The 23,585-nt window shown below is 40.4% G+C and overlaps 1 protein-coding gene across 7 annotated transcripts in view; it reads right to left on the reverse strand.

The window, feature by feature from the left end:
• EBF2 (EBF transcription factor 2) overlaps positions 1-23,585 on the reverse strand; it is a 189,421-nt gene that overhangs the window by 10,882 nt on the left and 154,954 nt on the right. For 5 of the 7 annotated variants that reach the window (XM_061199427.1, XM_061199428.1, XM_061199426.1 and 2 more), the window contains 4 exons: positions 6,842-6,930; positions 5,437-5,502; positions 5,175-5,352; positions 2,913-3,098 (listed from right to left, as the gene is read on the reverse strand). In XM_061199427.1, the coding sequence (XP_061055410.1) occupies positions 2,913-3,098; positions 5,175-5,352; positions 5,437-5,502; positions 6,842-6,930 (519 nt within the window). The remainder of the gene's footprint in view (positions 1-2,912; positions 3,099-5,174; positions 5,353-5,436; positions 5,503-6,841; positions 6,931-23,585) is intronic. The other 2 variants (XM_061199431.1, XM_061199430.1) reach the window with 1 other exon arrangement.

Here is a 23,585-nt window from a genome sequence, read left to right on the forward strand (position 1 = left end):
GTCAACTTGACCGAGAGGTTTGGCTTTATTTCTTTTTAACGTCTCTGGCAAGTGATTGCTCCATGGCATGGCCCGGCCACATCAGACTAGTTTAAAAAATAAAATGAAAAATCAGAGAAGGGTGTTTTCAGACACAAGCAACTGAACTGACGAAATGGTATCCCCCTGAGCTTTTTAATTTTTTTATTTAAAAAAATTTTTTTGTATTTCCCAGAGAATTTGAGACTTAGCTGGGTAGAAATACAGGTCACGTGCTATTGTAATGAACTCCATAGGGTATTCAGTATTTTTGCAGTAGGGGATTTTATTGTAATGAATGCACTGTTTGGAATTCCATTCCCAGTCTGCAATTCCTTCAGACCATTCCTCAGAAAAGGAAGATGCAAGGGGTCTCACAGACCCAGTAGGAAACAAGAGGACATTCTCTGCTGTGTTTCCCACTCCCTCTGGGCAGGGCACCTTCCTCTTTCTATTTTGTGTATGCTCTCTTGTTTTAATGGGTGACTTGAAGACAGGGTGTTACTATTTTTCTTGTGGCAGTGAGATTGATCAAGAAAGGATAGTGGAAGGAAGTTGTCACTTGCTGGAGTGGGAAGGGTCCCTTTCTACCGAATGAATTATCTAGTAAGAAACATCAAGCCATCCACACCCGATGGGCAATTTCATTCATCCATTCACTCTCTCTCTCTCTCTCTTTCTGTCTCTCCACCCACACCCCACCCACCCCTTCCTGTCTTTTTTTTCTCTCTCCCTCCCCCATCACCACACTAAACACTATATTGTTATATTAACCATTTTTGATCTACAAAAATGAGAATTTCACATGGTTCAACCATGTATGTATGATTGAACATATGAAATTACACATTTTTGGAAATAAAAAAGAGGTGGTTTCCTACGGCTCAGCCTAATAATGTGTTACAAAGACACGAAATATTTTTAATATTATTGAATAATTTAAAAACATGATATCCTGAATCTGATGACATATGATCTAGCCACATTTTTACTGTTTATTGGCAATGAACCCTTGAGTAAGTCATTTAATAACCCTTCATATCTTAGAAGGGAAAATGATGATGATACTAGTATAATAAATTATATTAATAAATATATAAACATGTAAATTGTATACATAATAAATTATTATGATTATTATATCCATATTATATGGTTGTGAGGATCTGATTGGACTCTATGTGTGAACATGCTTTTTAAGCTGTAAGGTAGAATGTGATTGTAAATTACTCTTACTGTTGTGACCGTTATCATGTGACATTATTTACACAATGGCTCTTTTGCCCTTGTATCACTTGCAGGGGCTATTGAGGATGTGGTCCCTTCTGCACATAGGGTACCCTCTCCACAAGGATGCATGGGAGAAATCTCTCCAAGATCTCAGCCACAGAAAAATCAGGTTTCTCTTGAGCGGCTGCTACTACTACTACTACTATTGCTACTAATAATAATGTGTGGACATAAAATTTTATAACAAATAGTGTTTGTCTCTTTGCTTTACCATCTTGTAAGCCTCCGAACCAAATTAATGACTCCCTTGAATAGACCAAATGGCATCCATACTAACCCTTGGATTCATCTAATTTTCCGATACATATTTTTTTCTTTTATCTGTTTCTTATAGTTTCTATTTTACACTTTCATCCTACCCATCTGACTATTAATATTCCCTCAGAACATTTTTGGAACAAGAGAAGGTAAAAACAAGTAAGTAAGTAAATAAATAAATGAAGCAAGCAACAGTTTGTTTTCCTCGGTCCCTCTGATCTCATTGATCTAATTGGCCATCTGACAGGACACCATGAAGAACTCATGTCTTTGCAGCAACGAGATTTTAGTTGTCCTGGGAGAACCAACCTCTGCTGCTTGGCTACTATATCTTCACCGCACTTAGTAGAGCGTTGAGTGTAATGAATTGAACAGATAACCCAGAAGTAACTCCTGGATGTGTGTCCCCAGGGAACCACAGGCCCAAAGGCTGAGAGCGGTGGCCTCCAGACCCTTGGCACCACTTCCCGAGCTGCGGTACAAATGGCCTTGACTCGCCCTTGTTCCTGGCACGAGGGAACCGCTCTGGGCAGCAGAGCCTTGCAACAAGGTACAGCATTTCAAGGACACTCCACTCAATCACTCAGACTCTCCACGGTGGCTTCTCCCCCAGCCTGGAATATTCCCTAAGTGGCCTCATCTTCTCTGAGGCTCCTGGGCTCACTGTGCAAGGTCCCAGCTTAGCCCCCAAAGCCACCCGAACGAGTTTTCATAACTTCCTAGAATGTCTAGCTTGCTGCTAGCCCACAGATTAGGACTAAGAGCTTCTGTCCCCATATATTACACTGTCACCGGCAGTCAAGTTCCGTCTCTCTGGAGGTACATAAGGGGGGGGAGAGCCATGTAACAAAGTGAAGAGGGAGATGGTGTGTTACACAGAATAACCTGAAGTCATCAACTCTGCGCCCAGATTCTTGTCCTGCTCCATTCCAGCTGTGTGATCTTGCACAAGTCAGTTAACTGCTGGGTACCTAAACCTCCTTGCCTATACTGACCTCAGAGAATTCCTGTGAAGACTAAATAAAACACTACATCTGAAAGTGCCTAATGAAGAATATACAGAATGTTAACTGAATTGGAATCTTAATTCCTCGCTCTCATCTACACGAGCCACATCTATTGTTTCCCTGTAAAAAGGGAATCGTTTCACTCCTTTTCTCTCCCTTGAAAGGCTTTGAGTAACCAGATGAGCCCAAGTCCACTAAAGGAAAAGTACAAAAGGCAGGAAGGACCACTCCTCCGTGAGTCAGTAAGATGTTGGAATGCTACTCTCCCTCAAAAGGCTGAAGAGTAAAACCCAGGGATAGAGAGACAGGGAGAGCTGGAGGGATGGACAGGGCACTTACTTCCATAAGGGGAGCCTGTGGGGGAGCCGTTTAGGAATCCTGGAGATCCTGGGACACCCAGGTTGGCCATAGGGACGTTGCTGTAGCCATTCATACTGTTACTGGAGGTGCTGTAGTTAGACTGCTGAGGGGTGGAGCTGGAAGAGTAGCCCCGCGGAGAGATGCTGCTTGTGTTGCGGATGTATCCTGGACAACAGAGAGAAAGCCCAGATAAATGAACCTGTATACACACACACACACACACACACACACACACACACACAGAGCACAGACCAAATATGGCAGCATAGGTCCACATGGCCCCCAGTCTATAGAATTCCAAGTTGACTGTGGGCTGTAGTGGAAAAGTCTGCAGTTTGTCTTCAAACTTTTTATACTTTCCTGTCTCTTCCCCATCTCGCACAAAACCATATCCCTGTAATTCCCCCCTTCCTCCTCTTTCCCATTGGCAGTCAACATCTCCAACTCACACCAAGGAGTGAATGACTAACGGCAGTGTGCAGTGACATCTCCCAAATCCTATTTCATGTAACGCTAGAGCCCTCTGAGATACTGATGGGTATCACTGAGAAAAGCGTTCTGTGGTCAAATAAAGCTTGGCAGATGGTGCGTACCATAGCATATTGAAGATTCGTATATGAAGGGCCTGGAGAATAAATAAACCGGTTTAACTTTGCTAACCTAGTGTTTCCCAAATTTAACATAACATAGCATCTTTTCTGGGTGTGATGGGGAAAAGGCATCCTAATAACATTTCAAGAGGCACTAGCACTCTGAAGGTCACAGCTATAGAAGTTGGAAGTTGTTACCATGCCCTGCTGTGTGGGGTGGGGAACATTTTCATTTAAAATGCATTGATAAGTTCATCTAAATGGGCTGTTCTTTCGAAATAATGCCATTTGCAGCAACATGGATAAAACCAGAGCTTATCATACTAAGTGAAGTAAGTTGGAAAGAGAAAGACAAATACCATATGATATCACTTACATGTGGAATCTAAAATATGGCACAAATGAACCAATCTGGGAAACAGAGACTCACAGACATAGAGAACAGACTTGTGGTTACCAAGGTGGAGGGGAGGTAGGGGAAAGGATGGATTGGGAGTTTGGGGATAATAGACGCAAACTGTTACATTTAGAATGGATAAACAACAAGGTCCTACTGTATAGCACAGGGAACTATATCCAATCTCCTGGGATAAACCATAATGGGAAAGAATATAAAAAAGAATGTACATATGTGTATAACTGAGTCATTTTTCTATACAGCAGAAATTAATGCAACATTGTAAAGCAACTACACTTCAATTTTAAAAAATAAGTTAAAAAAATAAATAAATGGGCTGTTCTTTGACCAAAGACTTGGAAGCATCAGCAATCGAATGCACGGAGATCCAATCCAGAGTGGGATGAGTCCTCCCCATACTTCTGAAACCCCAGCACAGAGACCTCACCTAATCTATCCTGAAATAACCCACATAGGATAACTGTCTCTAAAGCTATTTAAGAAATGACCCACATTTAGGGGAAAAAAAAAAAGGTAATAATATGTCCCACCCATATTTCTGTAAGAAGAACTCACCCTGAGCGTGAGACTGAGGAATTCCCTTGCAATGGATGATAGAATTAGAAATAAAACTATCCCAAGGTTAGGTACATCAGCAGAAACATTTACTCCTTTTTAAAAATGATTTATGATAAATTTAGCACCTTAATAAAAACCTCAATGACAAAAACCTTTACTCAATATGCTTTACATGTAAAAGCACAGTTAACTGTGTTGCTGTATTTATATATTTGTATACATTTGCATGTATATATATATGAGATAATACACAAATAGAAGTTACCAAACAAATCTAAGCCATTCACCCTTGGCACTAGGAATTTGGGAGTAAGTGACAATAATGGCAATAACTCAGCTTCTTTCCATTATTCAGTTTGATGATCACAATAGCAGAAGTGTAGATTTTATTCAAATAATACCTGTAAATCTAGTTTTAGTAAGCCTAAACTCTTCTAAATTCACAATACTTAATCTTATTCTTAAATGTTTCCAGTTAAAGGATCCTGCCAGGTACCTAAAGAGCTCAAAGTCTAACAATACACCTAATGTTGAGATAATCCAATGATTGCATTGCTTATCTGGGACACACTCTTTTGATGGCGTAAGAATCAAGCTTTAACTCCTTCCACTTCAGCAGAACCAACCTTTTAAATGTATAAGATGTTTGACTTTTGACTCTGAGAAAGGTAGTACCTTGATTATTTCCCTGTGTTGACTCTGAGATGCTGACCCCAAGCTGGCTGCCGTAAGAATTGATGCCCATCATGCCACTGTGAGCTGGAGAGCTGGAGAGAGCTGGGATCTGGCTGGGATTCCTGGGGACACTGTACAGGGCTTCAGCAATGTCTGCGGCGCGCTTCAAAATGATGTCCTACAAAGTGGCAGGGTTGAGGTGAGTGTTTTTATCGAGGAATAAGAGTTAAACTCAAGAGAGTGCAAAATGCGAGCACCTAACCTGGTTATTGTGTGGTGTCCCATAGAGCGCCTCCACCAGATCTGCAGCTCTTTTCAACAGCATTTCCTAGAAAAAGAAAAGAAAGGGTGGAATATAAGCAAAGGTAAAACCCCAAATGGCCAACACAAAGGAAAATTACGTATAAAAATCGAAAGTCCAGGCATCCCCCTAAAGTGTAAGTAACTAGCCAAGAGGTCCTATATTTGGTTTGACAGGTAGCATATAATCACACATATGAATCCCCCTATAAATGTGTATCTACGTGAAATACTTCTCGATAAAAGGGCTCCATAAATAGCTTGGCTACCAAAACAAAACACAACCAAATTAAGGGTAGAGTTGGCTAAAATTAATAACGTCATGGGAGTTCCATTAAAAACTACTTACAGACCATTCCATTAAAAAAATCCTGGTATTCTAATTAACCAGATAGTCTCAAAATGATTGACTGACCTGAGTTTAGCTGCTTGCCAAGGAGTTGTCCAGAGTACTGAAATTATCTTGGCAATGCCTTCTGCAAAATTTTACTCTAATAAAGATGAATTCTTTCAGTAATATTTCCCCCTGTTCACTTTAACCAGAAAGAATTAGTAATCAGTAATCCCTTTCCTCTCATTTTGTCTTTTCCACCTTCTGTTTTTAACAGCCTTTTAAACTGCTATTAACCTACTTTCCAGATATCATCTAATTTAATGGTGGGGCTGGGGATTTTTCCAAGAGGAAAATAAAGGTGCGATGCAGAAGCAACTGCGGTAGTTGAATTTCACTCACGCTACAGAAAAGAGAACATGGCATTGTATAATGTATGTGCTTAAAATGTAAATAAAAATGTTAAAATTTCATAATTTCTCATTAATTAATACCTAATAAATTGACGTATTTTTAAATAAAGAAAGCTAAAATAATGGGCCAGATTCACTATATAATTTTTGTGAGCAAGTTCATTTGAAAGGGATACATTTCATAGAAATTATATATGGATGTGTTTTTCACTTCCTTAAATATCTGTGTACGTACTAGGCCTTCAGTGAATACTTGATTGTGGATTACTATGTCCCTGTAATTATGGGTAAACAAAATTACGTTTAAATACAAAGGAATGGGAACTTATACTTTTAAGCAATTATACAATTATTTATTTTCATAAAGTTGGCAGTGTTTTATAAGCTGAGTAATTGTAGTGTGTTTGTTTTATAGGCCCAAATTTTCAGATTTCCTATTTCCTCGGAGATTGATCATAACATATTTCACAGTTAGTAGATATTTTGTGTGCATCTTGTATCTCCAGCTTAGCCAAATTTCAATGCCTAATTTAATTGTAAAGAGACTTAAGTCGCTAGATTTATCTAAGTTTGCTGAAATTCTCCAAGAAGGTTTTCACATGTCATTTTCCAAAGCATTTTACCTTAGCTAATCTCTCAGGATCTCCAGGATGCCTTGGGATGACTTTCTGCAGTCTCTGAAAGCCATAGTCTATGGTGGGTTCATTTAATGCTGAAAAACAAAAGTCGTCTTTTTGAGTATATAAACTGGCCATAAAGCAAAGCTTCTAATTAAGTCTGCCATGGGTAATAGAAAGGTCTCCAAATTTCAGGATTATTATAATTATTTTATCATTTCTGCCTTAAGTACACACACCTATCATTCTCTGCTCACTCTCAAATAAGCAGAAACATTACACAATCAACCATATCCCATCCCAGTTTCTTACGCAGACGATAAAGTACCTTTACATGCTTTTTCCCTTCTTCCCTCTTCGCCTTCTTCCCCAATATACCTTCATCATCTAGTAATTCTTCTCCTAAACATCACTTTTTCTTAATTATGCTCTTAAATATTTACGTTCATACATATATAAACCTTCTGTGAGTTTATTCTCATAAAACCCTCTTCTTACGCATAATACACTTTCAGAATTTTCAATTATGTTTTGTTACACATACGTTCACTTCATGTCAGGCTCCACCAGATGCTGCCAAGTTCCATAGGAGCAGAATTCACACTTATTTTGTTTTGCCACTGTGTTCTCATTGTTGGAGACAGAGCCTGGCACATAATAGGCACTTAGTGTCAGCAATTGTAAAATGAATGAGTGGGGGAATGAATGAATGAATGAATGAAGGACCTATTTTGGCATTTCTACTGTGCTAAAGAGTTTGGGGGTTGATTCCTTTATCCTTTGTCCTTCTTTTCTCTCCTCCTTTACTTTTGAAAAATTTGTTGCTTATATTTTATGGTTTTAAAATTAATACACGAGCAAAGTAAAGAAAAAAGATATAAAGGATAAAATAATAATCACCTGCACGCCCATTAGGCAGCAGTAAACACAGGAGGGTGTATTTCCTTTTTAATCTTACTTTTTGCATATATGTTTTATGAATATTTGTTTCTTTTATTTGAACTCTCAAAGCAACACCTTTTATTTAAAGAAATTATTAAAATTTTAAAATATAGAAGCAAGGATAAAATCATCCATAATCTCACCATTTTAGAGATGATCTGGGTTAACATTTTTGCTTATATCCTCCAATATTTAAACACACACACATACTTAAAATTATTCAGAGCATACTATTCACACCATTACATAACCTACTTTTTATCCATTTAACAATATATCAAATTTTTCCCCAGGTTATTAAATATTCTTTTATAACATTATTTAAAATTCCTGCATATTTTTCCATGACATGGTCTATAATTTATTTAAATGGCTTTCTAATGTTTGGCATTTAACGTGGTCCTAATTTCTCACTATTATAAAAATCAGAGCAAAAATTATCCTTTGTGCATAACTTTAATTATCTCAACTGGAAAATTCTAAGAATTAGAATTACCGGAGCAAAAATTATGATTTATATTTAAGGCCTTTCACACATACTGTCAAACCACTCCTCAGAAGAACATATAAATTTATACTCCCAGCAAGGCATGTGGTCATTTTAACTTACATTTCTTTATTCATCAGTGAGGTTGACCTTTTTTTCTTATACTTGCTGATCATTTTAATTTTTTCTTTTATGAACTGCTTATAATACTTTTCTGTTGAGAATTAGGCCTTTTTTTTTTTTACTTGTAAAAACACTTTACATATTAATACTTTTAACACTCTGTCACCATGTTACAACATTATGTCCAAATTTGTCCTTAGGTATTACAGGTAGAAAGACCATCCCAACTCCAAGATCTGGCAAGTACACATTCACACATTCACACACACACACACACGGGGTGGGGGGGTGTTGCATATATACATACATATACATATACGAATTCTTTAGGTCCACCAGTAAAATGTGTACTGTTCATCGTACAGTTAATAAGTTTTTTGGTTTTCATTTTTTGCTATGTATGTCACTTTTTGTTGATTTTACTGTGAATATGATTACTCCCTCATCACATTTTCTAAGAGTTTTACTAGCGCCTAGAAACACTTTGGTTTTTATGTGTCTGCACAGGCAGTGTGTGTGAGAGTAGTGTGTCGTAGTATATACTATAGTCATTAAGAGAATCAGCTTTAGAGTCAAGTAGATCTTGGGTTTAAATTCCAGCTCCGCCATTAACTTCTGTGAGCTTCTGTTTAAAATCCATCTCATGGGTTTGCTCTCAAAATTAAATGAAACAATGTATAGCATGCCCCCAGCACAGTTCTTTGCAGGTAAAAGATCTTAACCAATAGCAGTTGTCTCTTATTTTGTAACCAAACCCCTGACAGATGTACTTATTTTTTCTGTTCATTCTTAGGCTTGTACATTCAGAGCATCTATATGTGATGATCATTTTGTCTGCTTTTGATAAGTATATTAATTCCGTTTAGTTCTCTGAATTCCATTCTTGTATTGGCTAAAACTTCCCAAAAAGTGTCTGAAAAGAGGATGATAGTGGATATTCTTGCTTTTTTTCCTTTAAAGTGGGAATGACACTAACACTTCAGCACCAAATGTGATGTTGGCTATTTGAGATAGATATTAGTTATCATGCTTTGATAAGGGCTTTTATCAGGACTTCTTAGAATTTTAGGAAATTACAGTCATATGAATTTTCTCCCTGGACCAATTTAAATTGTATTTTCGAGTAGATTTCTCAATATTTCACAATTAAACCTTGACTCATGGATGTGGTATATCATTTGCTTAGTATATTTCTGAATACAATTTGTTAATGTTTTCTTATGATTGCTGGTGGGAGGATGAAATCAATTACATTACTGAGAATAGTGCCTGGCACATTTCGAGCCCTTAACAAGCGTCTGTTACTATTATTGTTGCTGGGGATTTGCGTGCCCATGTTAATAACTGGGACAGTATGCATGGTGTTGTCGGCTTCTGAATTTTTATTTTATACCAGCTTTGAAAAAATAAATTGAGATGCTTTCTATATTTTATCCTATGCACTATAAAACCTATATTGCATGGATATTATCTCTTGACTCAAAGTTTGAAAGAACCCCAGTGAAACTGCTCTTGTCAAAGTCACCAATAACATCTTAGCCAAACCAAGAGGAAAATTTCCATTCTTATCTTAAACTCAGGTTAGCATTTGACACTGGAAAAACTCTCCTGCTGGAAATACTTCCACTCATTGGCTTTCTTGAATGCACACTACCCTGTTTCACCCCTGCCGCTCCACTCAGGCAATCTCAACCTACTTTGAGGACTGCTCTTCCTCTGTCCCTCTGACGCTTCTTGTTGCCAAGGCAGTCTTCTGCTTGCCTATACATTCTTCCTCAGCAGCCTCATCAGTGCCCCCAGGATTCCCATGTCAGGCTACATGCGATCACAAATCTTTATTTCCAGTTCAGATAGCTTGCCCAAGATTCAGCCTTATTTATCCAAGTATTGGCTGGAAATGTCCACCTGGATGGCCCATAGACTCCTCCCATTCAAGATACCCCAACCTCATGCTTCTCACACTGAATAGCCATGAGCCATCAAGAAATCATGCATTTCATTAAGATTTTAAATGTTTTAGCATAGAATCTAATATAGTATTTGTTTAAAATTTCTAACCTCCTATTTATGACTCTCCACACAGTCCCTCACCCCACACCAGATTTGTTACAACATTCTGAATAGTTCTGTTTCTAATTTTGTCTTCCTTTAGTTCCAAAGAGAATATCCTAAAATTTCTAGGTGATTGACTATTAAACTCTTAATTATTTATTCTAATTAATTGCACTGGATTCAAAAAGGTGGCCTGCAGAATATCTGCCTTTTGAAATTTATTAAGTTTTTTGTGAATTCATATTAGTCTTGTCTGTGTTCCACGGGAAATGCTTTCAATGTATTATTTAATCTATCTTTTTGATCATATTATTTAACATCTTTTATACATAATTGCTACTATAAATTTATCCTTCCACATGTTCCTTGTATGTCTAATAGGTTTTTAATGTATATGTTTTTCTCTAGTGATTAGGAAGATGCGCATCCTATTTTAATTTAAAATAGTCCCTCTGGCTTTCTATAAAAGTATTTTATTTTTCCTAATTGTTTGAGTCTATGGAGCCCCTCCACATATAAAAAAAACTGTTGCTTACCCTTAATTTCCCCACCTCATTCTCTGTACTTCTACATTTTTGTTGATGGTTCATCCTCTTCAGCTAATATTCCTATTATTAGATTTTCTATGATCTGTCCCTTTAAGATATTAATTTTCATGTTTATGTTAAGCTTTGTCATCGTATTAACAATAATTCAGATACTATATGTTTAACCGCTTTTTCTGCTGACCAGTGGTCTTGTGGTACCATAACTTTTCCATTCTTGCATTCCTCACTGATTCAGTTCTCCAGCAGTCAGGTTACCTCAGTAGGAATAAGAACTGATTTCTGTCGGGGCCCTTGAAATAAGAGAATGTCTTTCTGTTTTCCTCACATATTAATGACAACTTCTCTGGACATGGAATTGTTGAGTGTACTCTTTGCATTCAAGATCTAGTTTCTGCTGTGTCTCTTGTTCTCACTCTGGGGGAGGGATCTGGGAGGTTTTGTCAGGGTTTCCACCATTATTTCCTGGCCCGGCTCTTCTCTTCCCACGAGCGGAATGTCACACATCCTCCAGCACAACCCCATCTGCACACATCAGCACAATGGCACAAAATTTCTGGCATATTGATGAGACCAGCCTAGCTTCACGCACGAATACCAGATTTCCCTTATTTTTATGTTTTCTTGAAAATATTCTCCAGTATATCCTGGGGATGGGGGCCGATTAAACACTTGTACTCAGATTACCATCTTACCCAGAAACACATGTAAGAATAGCTGTGTGTATAATTGGAATCATTCCGTAAACTGTTTTTTTTTTTCTCCACTTAGCACTATAATGTCAGCAATTTCTGAAGACTTTTTCTTTAATAGTAGGATTTTTAGTGGCTATAATACTCAATAATGAAAATTGTTACGATCTCTGTTAGAATGAGGGTTTTACTATGTTACAGGCATTATGCTAACGCCTTTTACATATATTAGCTCATTCAATCCTCATTACAACCCTAAGACATGGATTTTATCCCCATTTTAAATGAAGCTCCAGGCAGTAAAGGTGGGATCTGTACCCTGGATTCTATAATTTCAAGGCCTGTGCTACCTTCACCTTTTCTGCTGTAGAACCAGAGATGTCATTCCAAGCCCCCGCTAGATATGCCAGCAGCCCCCGGGCCAAAGGCTACCCCTCTGTCCTTCGCTACTGGACTGGAGTTGGCCAAGGGCAGAGTGTTGAAAGTGGCCATGCTACCCTCTGCTTCCACTCACCCACTCCCTGCACCCCCTTCCACCCGTCCCCAGGCTCCCTCTGCAGCTTCTAGCAAAGGGCAGATCAGAGAGTGCAGCCCTGCACAGAACACTGAGGGTGAGAGAAGCCCCATTTGGTATCCATCAGCAAACACAGACAGCGTCCCAGCGCTGCGGGGTGAGCAGACTTAGTGACAAAATGGTCTAAATCAATCATAGCCTCGTCTTTTTTCAAATATGCACCATTTCATGACCTGAGATGCTGATTTTCTTACATGGACAAAACGGAAATTTTAAATACGGGTATACTGCCACTGTGCTGAGCCCAAAGTAAGGGAATATCCCATAAGGCAGAGAATCTAGCCACCCTCGCCAAGGTCCCCGCTGTCTCCATGACTGTCCTTGTCCCTTCTCTTCCATCTGCGTGGGTAACAGGTTCTCGCTCCCTCTCCCTAGAGCTCTAGCGGCCCACCCTCAGCCGCCACTGACCTCCTTATTCCCGGGGCCTTCCTGCTGCCCACAAAGGAGTCTGCTAAAGCTGTGCTCTCCTCGGCACGCATAATGCTTTCTCTCTCATAGACTTTATCACACGGTCGTACCCACTGTTGTCCCTGTTAGATGAAGACCCCCGGGACACAAGGGTGATGTCTGGTTCATCTTGTCTGCCCTCCCCTCCTCGCTCCCCACCTAAGTCAGAAACAGCAGACTCTCCTGACCACACTGGGCTAGCAATTCACGTTTTAAACTGAATAAGCCAAACAGACATATACTCATCTATTTCTCATGTTGAGTGTTTTCTGGAGGCCCCTGCCGAACTTCACAGGCATAACCTGTGGGTGGGTTCTGTGTGTATCCAAGATGAGAAAGACAGTGACACACACCGTCGTGTATATCTGTATGGACAGGGAATAATCACACGGATGTGCTTGTGAACACACACACACACACACACACACCATGCCACTTAAGTGCAATTGTGAAGTAAAAATCATGAAGTCCAAACCGTTTACTCAACACCAAACTAAGAGGAAAACTCAGTCAGTACCTAAAGGGTTCAGCCTTCACAACATCAGGATTGCATTGGACAGCTTTTACTCTGGTTCCAAACTCACATCGCATCAGACCAGTTGTTTGGCCTCCTATCGCTTCAGCCTCACCTTGAGTCCCAGCTTCCCCCCTCCCCCCTCCCTGGGTGTTCTCTGACTTTTGAGGCCTGGTGTGAGCCAAGTAAACCTCAATTAGCTAATGAGGTGCCCGAGACCAGCACCAAGACTGTCTCTAAGGGCCAACCAGATCATTAACTGCCATCATCAGTGTGAATTTACAGCCTCTGCTACCACATGGAGTGCGGGGATGGTGTGAAGTCCTGCCAACCCCTTGGCTGATGGGGACATAGAGAAATGCTGACAAGGCAAAAACACAGTAAATTAAAAATATGCTTCAATGTATAGGCTCTATTTATCTATGTCTTTCTTTAGTAACATAACATTAAGGTAAAAGGTCATATCCCCACTGAAATATAATTTATATTTACCTTTTATTAAATAATTATGGCATGGCATGAAGTTAAATATTACAGAAGCTAATCAAGGGGGAATTCAATAGAGAAAACTCAGACATGAGAATTTCGCCTTTGCTATACATAGAATGTCTTAATCCTCCACTGGGAGTCATTCGGGTTTGCTTAAGGAGTTTAATAATACACATTTCAACTGCCACAGAATCTAAATCCCATTTGGATCAGCCTTGGAAAAACTTTCATCAATACCTTGAGATTTCATAATATTTCTCCTGAGAGCTTGGATCTTACGTGTCATTTCTTATTTTGATTGCAGGGATAATATATGAGGTTACTTACGTATCTCGGACCCAACGACTAGATATAAACTATAAGCAATGTGTGAAGGGTTCCTTGTATAAGTAAATAGTATTTAACTAAAAATATCTACTGGGAACCACTCATTTAAAGAAAAGCTGGCTGTTGCTCAATATTAATTTTCCCAAAGGGTTGGTGAGATGGATAAATTCTATATGATTGTTTTTCCTTAAGTGGAGTCACAGAGAGAAGATAATGCTTCCCCCAGCTTATGCCTCTACTTCTGTTTCCCAGCAATAGAGGGGACACTGGCTAACATGGCAAGGGGACTCTCGGTGAGAGTTCTGGTCAACCCTCAACAAAGACAGTGTTGACTTTGCAGGTAGGTGGTCATTTCTGCCACTGACCAACAGAAGTACTTATCACAAAGGTGGCAATATCAAGGGCCGATTGAGTTCCTTTACAGAAATTTGAGAGGAGACCAAGAAGATGATGGGGTGAGGGAGATCTGAGTGTTCTGTCAGGCTGCCACTCTGGGATGTTGGTCTGGGTTGCAGCTTTCCTCACTAGTAAGTTTTCAGTTGGAGCCTAGGACATTGCGGAGTCTATGGACGGCCATCAAGAGGCCGACAGAAGTCTAGAAAATCTGAGCCTAGCTGTGTGTCTGCAGCTATGTGCGTTTATCTGCAGCAAAGGATCTTCACTTCTATCACAGAGACCACGGGCCACTAAGGGGTCCAGGCCACAGAACTAGAGGATCTCTCCAGTCCTAACTCTAAATTCCAACCTTCTCCAAGAATAAAGAAAGCAATGGAAAAAGAATCCTGCTCAAGAAAACTAAAATCTATGTAATGGGACCGCCAGATCAGAAGATGGACATGCACGCAGAGGAGAAAACATGCATGAGGAACACCTCTCCACACAGCTCTGGTCAAAGACAGTTACTCTCTATTGACAGGACAGGAAGGGGTAAAACAGCCTGGTTTGCCTGGGGAGGAATTTGCATGCACACAGACTAGCTCCTGCCCTCATGCCACCGTTAGGATGTCTCCATTCTGCTCTTCCCTCAGTGTCTATGTCTTCAAAGTGCTTTGATCTTAACGTATTGATTCCTGTGAGGTCTGCCTTCTTTGTGCTATGATTTTGGTTCCTCTCTCTCTCTCCCAAACCTTCCAATTTTCTCATCTATTCATCTACCTTCTGCCATACTCCTCAGGTGTCCAAGATTCAAGGCTATGTTTGATTGGCATTATAATGCTCCCAAGTTAAATAGTTTCATAGCATTTGATGGTGTGGTGGAGATAAAGCTGGCCTTTTCCTGGGATGCCTTAATTCCTAACCCTGACCAACCACACCACCTTCAAGGGCAGGTGGACTTTGGTTTATGTCTCTGCAAAGAACAAAAGGTTGGGCTAAATGGCCTCTAAGACCCCTTGTAAGCTCTTGCATTATATGATTCTAAGACTATTATTTGGTGCAGTGAAATTCTTCCTTGAGAAGTGGAGATGTGTGGAGTTGAGGCCATGGGCTGTTGAATTAAGTTGTCTTTAACCTTTGCTACACTGAAATCTCTCCCTACATCCATTTGTTTCAATGTAGCAAAGGTTCAGTGTCACCAATGTAAAAAAAAAGAACAAAGATAATATAGGAACACATTATTAAGAGGTGGTACCTGCCTTTGTGGATACAGGAATGAGAACACGAGGTGAGAAATAGCAATGCACAAGTGAAAGATTAGACGGAAGCCTTGGATATTTAATTTTAAATGAAATATTAATTTAATATTTAATTACGCTTTGGTTTCAAGAAAAACTGCAGCAGCAAGACAGATTGTTTGAAGAAGGGAGTAATATACATGGTTAAGGAGACAACTGTAAAAATTAAAGATAAATTTCAAGGGTAAATCTAAATGCCACCACGGAGCAGTTATGAATATGCTCTGCTCTCTGTAATGTGTATTTAGAATATTATAGCTGAGACCACCAGGCCATTAAGAGGCTGTGATGTCTCTAGTGAAACAACAGCCCCCTATTCTGGTGTCTCCCCAATGGAGACATCATTCCTCAGACTCAGCCGAGTGATGGATCCGAATTTTACAGGCAGTGGGAGTTTTAACTTCAGTAAAACTACAGGCTACCAGGAGGGCTCTTCATGCAACCTGTTTCTAGTGCAAACCGGGAACAACTGGTACTTGGGCCCCTTTTTGATATCCGAATTGGGTATTTTTAACTACAAATCAGATTCATTTCTTAAATGAGATTTTTTTTTTCAGGATAATGCTATAAGGAAAAAAAAGAAGGGATGTGAAGTGGGTGAGCTATTAACAGTTGCCATCCAGCGTGCACATCTGTGCAGTGCGGCTTAGTGGAAGCAGGGCTCCACGCCCCATGCCCAGCCTCGGGGAGAAGGCCGTGCAGGGTATGATGTGGGCGGCAGGGCTGTGGAAACATCTAGGCCTCCCGTTCCTCCTCCCAGCTGCTGCCTGGTTTGGGCTGTTTTCTTGTTGATTAATGCTTTCGCCCAAATAATGAACAGGGAAATCAAATGCATGTGTTTGTGCTAAAGGACTTGAGGACACGGGGAGGGGGAAGGGGAAGCTGGGACGAAGTGAGAGAGTGGCATGGACATATATCCACTACCAAACGTAAAATAGATAGCTAGTGGTAAGCAGCCAAATAGCACAGGGAGATCAGCTCGGTGCTTTGTGATCACCTAGAGGGGTGGGATAAGGAGGGTGGGAGGGAGATGCAAGAGGGAGGGGATATGGTGATACATGTATACGTATAGCTGATTGACCTTGTTATACAGCAGAAACTAACACACCGTTGTAAAGCAATTATACTCCAATAAAGATGTTAAAAAAAAAAAAAAAGTAAAACATAAGAATTGTTCTGGGAAGGAGGTGGGTTGACGTGGATTCTTTGGCTTCTACTCGTGTCTCCATAGCCAGGGTGTTTTGTCAGCTTCTAAGTTCACTGCACACCTTGGGAAGCAGCTCCTGAGCCTGCACCTGGGCCAGCTGGGCCCTGTCGGCCTCTCCTTTGAAAACCTGTTTCCCCTTCAACCCACTTGCAAACAGCCCCCATGCTCTCAGGCTGCCTTGGCCTTCTCTGTCACCTAAAAACCCTGATTTCTAATCTCGACCCAGATATGAAAGGCGTGATATGGTGGGTCTTTCAAGAAGAAGCCACCTTTTACAGAAGAGAAGACATGCAAAAAAAAGTCCACCCTTGATCAAACAGCAGTGAGGAAGGAAGCTACCAAGAACTCATCCCAGGAACTCTGTATCCCACAGCCAAACACTTAGAATAGTAAATTTTGCTCATATTTTATATTCCTATACAAAATACATTTGCATATCTACGTAATTTCATCCTCCCAGTAAGATAGGTATCTTCCTATTTTTTAGGTTAGAAAACTAAGGTAAAGAATAGTTAGGTGATTTGCTGGAAAGTTCAGACTCAAATTCAGGCCTCTAAACTATGTCACTGACTGTCTTCCATTCCACTGCTAAGTTTTCTCAAGTTTAATACAAAGTGGAGTTCATACTTTTTTGCCTTCTGCAATTTCAGTTATTCATGAAGAGGATAATTTCTATGACTTCTAGGGAATTCAAAGCACTTCATGGGCTCTAAGCCTGCATATCACACTGAAATAGAAATATCCATTTAGCAATCTGGAACACCAGGGCACGGGTGAGGCATCCTCTGAGCCCCCTCCATGCTCACTGGCCAGGACTGTCTCCCGTGCACTTCCTCAGAGTAACAGCCAGAGAGCCAAGGCCACTGGCATTTGCCAAGTAAAACTCCGGATGAAGCCAAATAATGGCCTTAGCGTAATTTCTTCGAAGAAGCTATTACACTATTAGTAAGTAGCACAGGTCAATGGTTAAGAGCACAACTTTGGGATAAGACTGCTAGGTTTGGACCTAGCTTGGTGACCTTAGGCAGCAGGATTCTCATCTATAAAGTTGAGATACGAATGGAACCATTAACATGGGAGAAGGTGGTGATTATATGAGCTCAAAAGACAGAGCCTGGCCCTACGTGCTCAATAGACGACAGACGTGATCACTGAAGTACTAGCATCATTTTTTTTTCTTACAAGTTCTGTCCGAACTTAACCAGCAATCAAATGTGAAACCCAGACTCTGCAAAAGGTCATAGGAAGATACTGAAAAGCTGTGCACATCTACCCCCATACCCTCAGTGACCTGCCATCCACTCATGCATCATGATTTTTCACTGGTTTCTGTGGATGGTACAGATTTTACAATGGTAGACGGTGGAAATTCTACCCCAAAAGCCTTGTTCCGGACTTTCTCTCTCTGCATCCTCAAGACAGACAAGAAGTACACTGAACAACCAATAACCATGGTCCCATTGGGTGCCCTACCAGGATTATATTTCTGCACTGCCAGTTTTTTGTAGAAAAGTCTGCAAGGGGTGTAGGGGATCTCTTCCCCGCTAAGCCTCGGCTGGTACCATCTCTAGGTCTCAGACCAGACAGAGGAAATGGGACCTTTCCTGATGAGCTAGATTCTGGTGTGGATCTCTTGACTCTGCAGCAGCAGGCTGCACTTTAGCAAATCGTGGTTGGAGGAAAATAGACCTGCAAAGTCACAAGTGTGAAGAAAACGTGCTGTTTTTCAGAGCCCTGATGTTGTTTATGCTGTACTTGGCAACAACAACTGTGGGAAGCTGATTACTGCATTTTGTCTAATTATACCAGGTAAGTTCCACCTAACAGGCTTGGGTTTATTGTGGTGGTGCATCCTTGGATACAGGAACCACCAACAGTTGGACCATGAACCATAAGATGTGTGTGGTGGGGTGGTGGCTGAGGGAGGGGAGGTTTTCTGGAGGTTGCCTTCCTACCTCCTGCTTTTTGAGTCTCTTTCTAGAAGATTCCACCTAAGAGTAAATACTATTGTGTGCGTGGTGTAATGACTCAGTCTCAAAAGAACTGCCCCATGTTGTTGAATACTTTACAAGCCAGGAAGTCACTGCAGCAGCCTGATGAGCAGGACTCAGGTTTCCCAAACTCATTTCTTTGTTTAAAACACAGATTCTCAGACCCTCCCAGAAGAGTACCATTCGATATGTCTGGAGTGGGGCCCAGCATGATTCTTATCCTCAGCCAAATTTGGGAAACATCTATGGGTCATAGTATAATTAGCGCCAGAGCTTTACAGATGACGAAAATGAGGCTCAGAGAGGTTAGGTGACTTGACAAAAGGACAAACAAGACATGGATGACACAGCCCACATCCAAAAGCAGGTCTGAGTCCGCTGCCCCTCCTCTTAGATTCCATCCCATCCCGGAATCTCACGCTGTCCCCACTAAGACCCTCTAGGTTCAGGGTTTCCCTTTCCTCTGGAATCAATGTGGTATTTTCCACCTCACCACAGAGCTGACTGTTGTCTCAGCCTTCGGTGGTCTCAGAAGCACCGTCCTGCAGTAGCCCTGGTTGGGACTGGAGGGGATGATTCCCAAGGAGCTCACAACGTGTGGCTCTGAGGCCAGGCTGGCTGGAACGCCTCGCAGGGAGAAGGCCACCACGATCCTGCAGGCTCCCTGGAGGAGGCCCCAGCCCCATCTTCAGTCAGCGGGGGAAGCCACTGCCTTTCCAGCTGTTGGTCTAAGATTCCCAATGGGTTGTAAATTAGCTTTACATGTTAGTGGCTGCTAGCTGGGGGGACCAGAAAAGAGACCACCCATCCATTTCCTGTGGTGTCTGGTCCCCTCTTTGGATAACATCAGCCGCTTGTCTCCACCAACCCGAGTCGCATTTGGCCCAGGAACCTCAAAGTGGAAGTTTCTAGGGAGAGTGACCAGGCTCCTGAGCTATCCTGGACTGTGTTTGTATTTCTGTTTTCTTCTCTGACTGCGAAAGCGTATACTCCTGCATCCCTACTCTTCTCACCCCTAACTGCCTCCCAAGGTCCTTCCTTCTCAAAGGTGAGAAGGATGAAGTTTCACTGGTTCATCTGGAAATACGTTCTTTGTACCTAAAGAATCAAGATTGCCGATGTGTGCTATTTCAGTATTTAAACGTGTGATGCTAATTTCTTATATATTTTCTTCATTTAATTTTTAGTTTAAAATTACTTCATTTTGTTAGAAAATAATAAATGTAAGTAAAGAAAATGAAAATAATTAAATAATAATATCAACATCCAGAAGCCACCATTGTTAACACCTTGGTATGCAAGCTCTCATACCTTGGGTTTATTTAATGCAACTACTCTTTTTCATATATATATATATATATATATATATATATATATATATATATATATATATATAATTGGACCATACTGTACATACAGTTTTTAAGCTTTTTTTTAAAAAAAATCACCAACATCTTTCATGTAATTAAATATCCATCCACAGCATTACTTTTAATATCTAAAATGTGTTTCAGTGTAAGGATGTTTTATTATTTATTTAATGAGTTCCCTAATGGACACTAAGAATGCTTTTAATTTTTCACGATTATAAACAGTGCTCCAATGAACAACCTTCAGGCAAACTCAATTATTTCCCAAGTATACATTCCTAAAAGTAGAATTGTTGGGTTAAAGGGTACATACACTTTTTTAAGGCTAGTACCATTAGGGTACTCTGCTGGAGCCATCTACCTTCCTATAGTAGGATGTTAGAAAGTCCCCACTTTCTTCTAATTTTGCCATCCTAGGCATTTTCGTTTGTTTAAAAAAAATCTTTGCCAACTTGATAGGAAAAAAAAAAAAGTTATCCTGTAGTTGCCTTAATTTGCTTTTATTTGATTATTAATGTGGTTGGGATTTTGAAAAACATGTTTATTGCTTGATTATATTCCTTCTTGAATTAACTCCTGATGTTCCTTGCTAGCTTTTTTAAATTAATCTTTATTGGCGTATAGTTGCTTCACAACGTTTTGTTAGTTTCTGCTGTACAGCAAAGTGAATCAGCTATACGTATACATATAGATCCCCTCTTTTTTGGATTTCCTTCCCATTTAGGTCACCACAGAGCACTGAGAAGTGTTCCCTGTGCTATACGGTAGGTTCTCATTAGTTACCTATTTTATACATAGTAGTGTATATATGTCAATCCCAATCTCCCAGTTCATCCCACCCTCCCTTCCCCCCCAGTATCTTGCTAGCTTTTAATTTGGGGGGGGTTTTTCTGCTTAATTTATAAGATATCTAATGTTCACCTGGTTATCCACAATGGCTGACAAAGAGTAGGCATAAAATGAAGTTTGCTGAACAAATGAATGAATATTTTTATATGTAAGATAATATGTCATATGTAACAAATACATTCCCAGTTTGTCCTTTTCCTTTTGATTTAATCAGGGAAACTTAGACATGCAAAAATTTTCTTTTTATGTAATCACATATTTATGCTTGGTGGTTTCTGTCTTTGGGATCAAGATTAGCAAGGCTCAATTATAATAATTTTTTGAAATGCCTACATTCTAAATTAAAAATATTTAATTCAAATATGTTTCAGTTTATGATATGAAATTAGATATCTAACCTTTTTTTTTTAATGCTTAACTAGTTGGCCCAACACCGTTTGTTAAACATTCCATATTTTCCACATTGACTTGAGATGTCTCCTCACCCATACAAATACTTCTGTATTTATACTATTCGTGTGTACAAAAACTATTTTTAAGTGTTCTCTTCTGTTGCATGACATTTCTATATGTTCCTGCAAAACCCCATATTCTTCTAATTATTGAAACTTAAAATAGGTTTTAAAGTCTGGTAGGGCAAGGCCCTCTCATTTTTCAAAATGCGGGGTCCTATTTTAGCACCTTTACTTTTACAGGTGAACTTTTGTAAAGTTTCCCCAAACATTTTGTTGGTACTTTGATTGGCATTGTGTTAAATTTATTCATTAATCGACATCTTTACGATATTAAATCTTCCCACCTCTCCGCCAGCTGGAAGTATTTTGTCCTTCCTCTGAACTCCCTTAGCACTTTATACCTTTTTAAAAATCACTTTTCTAAGCTATACCCACCCAATTTTTCAAACCTGAAACCCGAGAGCCGTCCCCTCCCCTTCCTTCCCCAACCTTCACCCCATCCAATCAATCATCAAATCCCGTCAATGTTACCTCCTAAATTTCATCCACTTCTGCCTGTCCCCACCACCAGCACTCTAGCCCAAGCTGCCATCGTTTCTGGCCGGGGCCACCACACTGGCCTCCAACTGACCTCCCTAGCTTCCAAGCCATTCTCACTGCTGCAGCCAGAATGCTCTTTTAAAAGGCAAATCTGATCATGGCACTCCCAGCTTTAACTATTCCAACAGCTCCCCATGGCACTTGGGATAGAGCCACACAAGCAGATTCAACCCTCTCTTCCAGCTTGAACCCAACCTCTCTTTAACACTCTTTCTTCCCTGTTCATAGTTGCCATCAAATATATCCCATGTTCTTTCCTACCACAGGGCCTTTGCACATACTGTTTCATGTGTTTGAACTGTCCTTAACCTTCCCTATCGTTTTAAGATTCCTCTGACATATATCCCCAGCATCCTATACGACTCGTCACATTTGTAATTCCTTGTTCAAGTCAGCCTCCGTGATGATAACAGTAATAGCAATAATAGTATTAATAATATACACCTTTTGAATAATAAGATACAGTTGTTCTCTATTTCAAATGCTTTACATGCAGAGGTGCTCTAGACCTGGTGTGTACCAGCTCATGAGAGCAGGTTGTTAAATTTTCAGGAATGCTGTGAGCTAGCTGATGTCGTACTGGTAGCTTGAAATCAGCCATGGTGAGAGTACCTGCACCATGGAAATCAGCAAATGCTACAAACCACTGCTGCCCCACCCCTATTCCCTGGAGAGCTGGCTGTTAAACCTTTACCGGCGCACCACTGTTGCCATGCACTGTATTAGTTAGTCCTCATCACAGGTCTGGAAGGTAGGTAGCCCATTTTCTAGATGGGGAAACTAAGAGGTTAAGTCACTCCTGCAAGATTTAAAACTATGTAGAGGCCAGCCAAGCTGTGCGTCCGGCCAGTCTGACCCCAGAGCATGAGCAGTTCACGTTTATTTCACTATATCATAATGTTGAGGAAGGAAGGTTCCCCCTGGTCTGACTGGTCTGCAGTGGCCCCAGCACAGAGCACAGGGCCGAGAAGAATGGGCACGTTCAACTGATATTTGCTTCAGGAATAAGTCAACGATGTCTCAGCACATCAGGAAAACAGAACTATTTGCCGACACTGCATTGCTAAACAGAAGTCACCAGACAGGATGGCCAGAGCCCTGAGTCCTTGTTCTGACTCCACATTGAATTCAACGGGCAAGTCATTTCTCCCTGGGTCTCAGTTTTCTCACCTGCAACAGAGGGAGTTTGACCAGATGCTCTTCGATGTCTCATTATCTCTAAAATTTTTAGATTTACATGTAACATAACATCTATTATTTTTACTGTTATGTGGGCTCCTTTTTTTTTTTTTTTTTTAAATCAGGCTTATCCCCACCTCTGAGGCTGTCAGCTGTTCTCTACCTGAGACACTTGCCCCCAATGCACTGACTGCCAGGTGCTATTCTAGCTAACACTGGTGAACCAAACAGAAA

Source organism: Eubalaena glacialis, chromosome 9 (assembly GCF_028564815.1).
Source record: "Eubalaena glacialis isolate mEubGla1 chromosome 9, mEubGla1.1.hap2.+ XY, whole genome shotgun sequence".
In the NCBI taxonomy this organism is placed as follows: Eukaryota; Metazoa; Chordata; class Mammalia; order Artiodactyla; family Balaenidae; genus Eubalaena; species Eubalaena glacialis.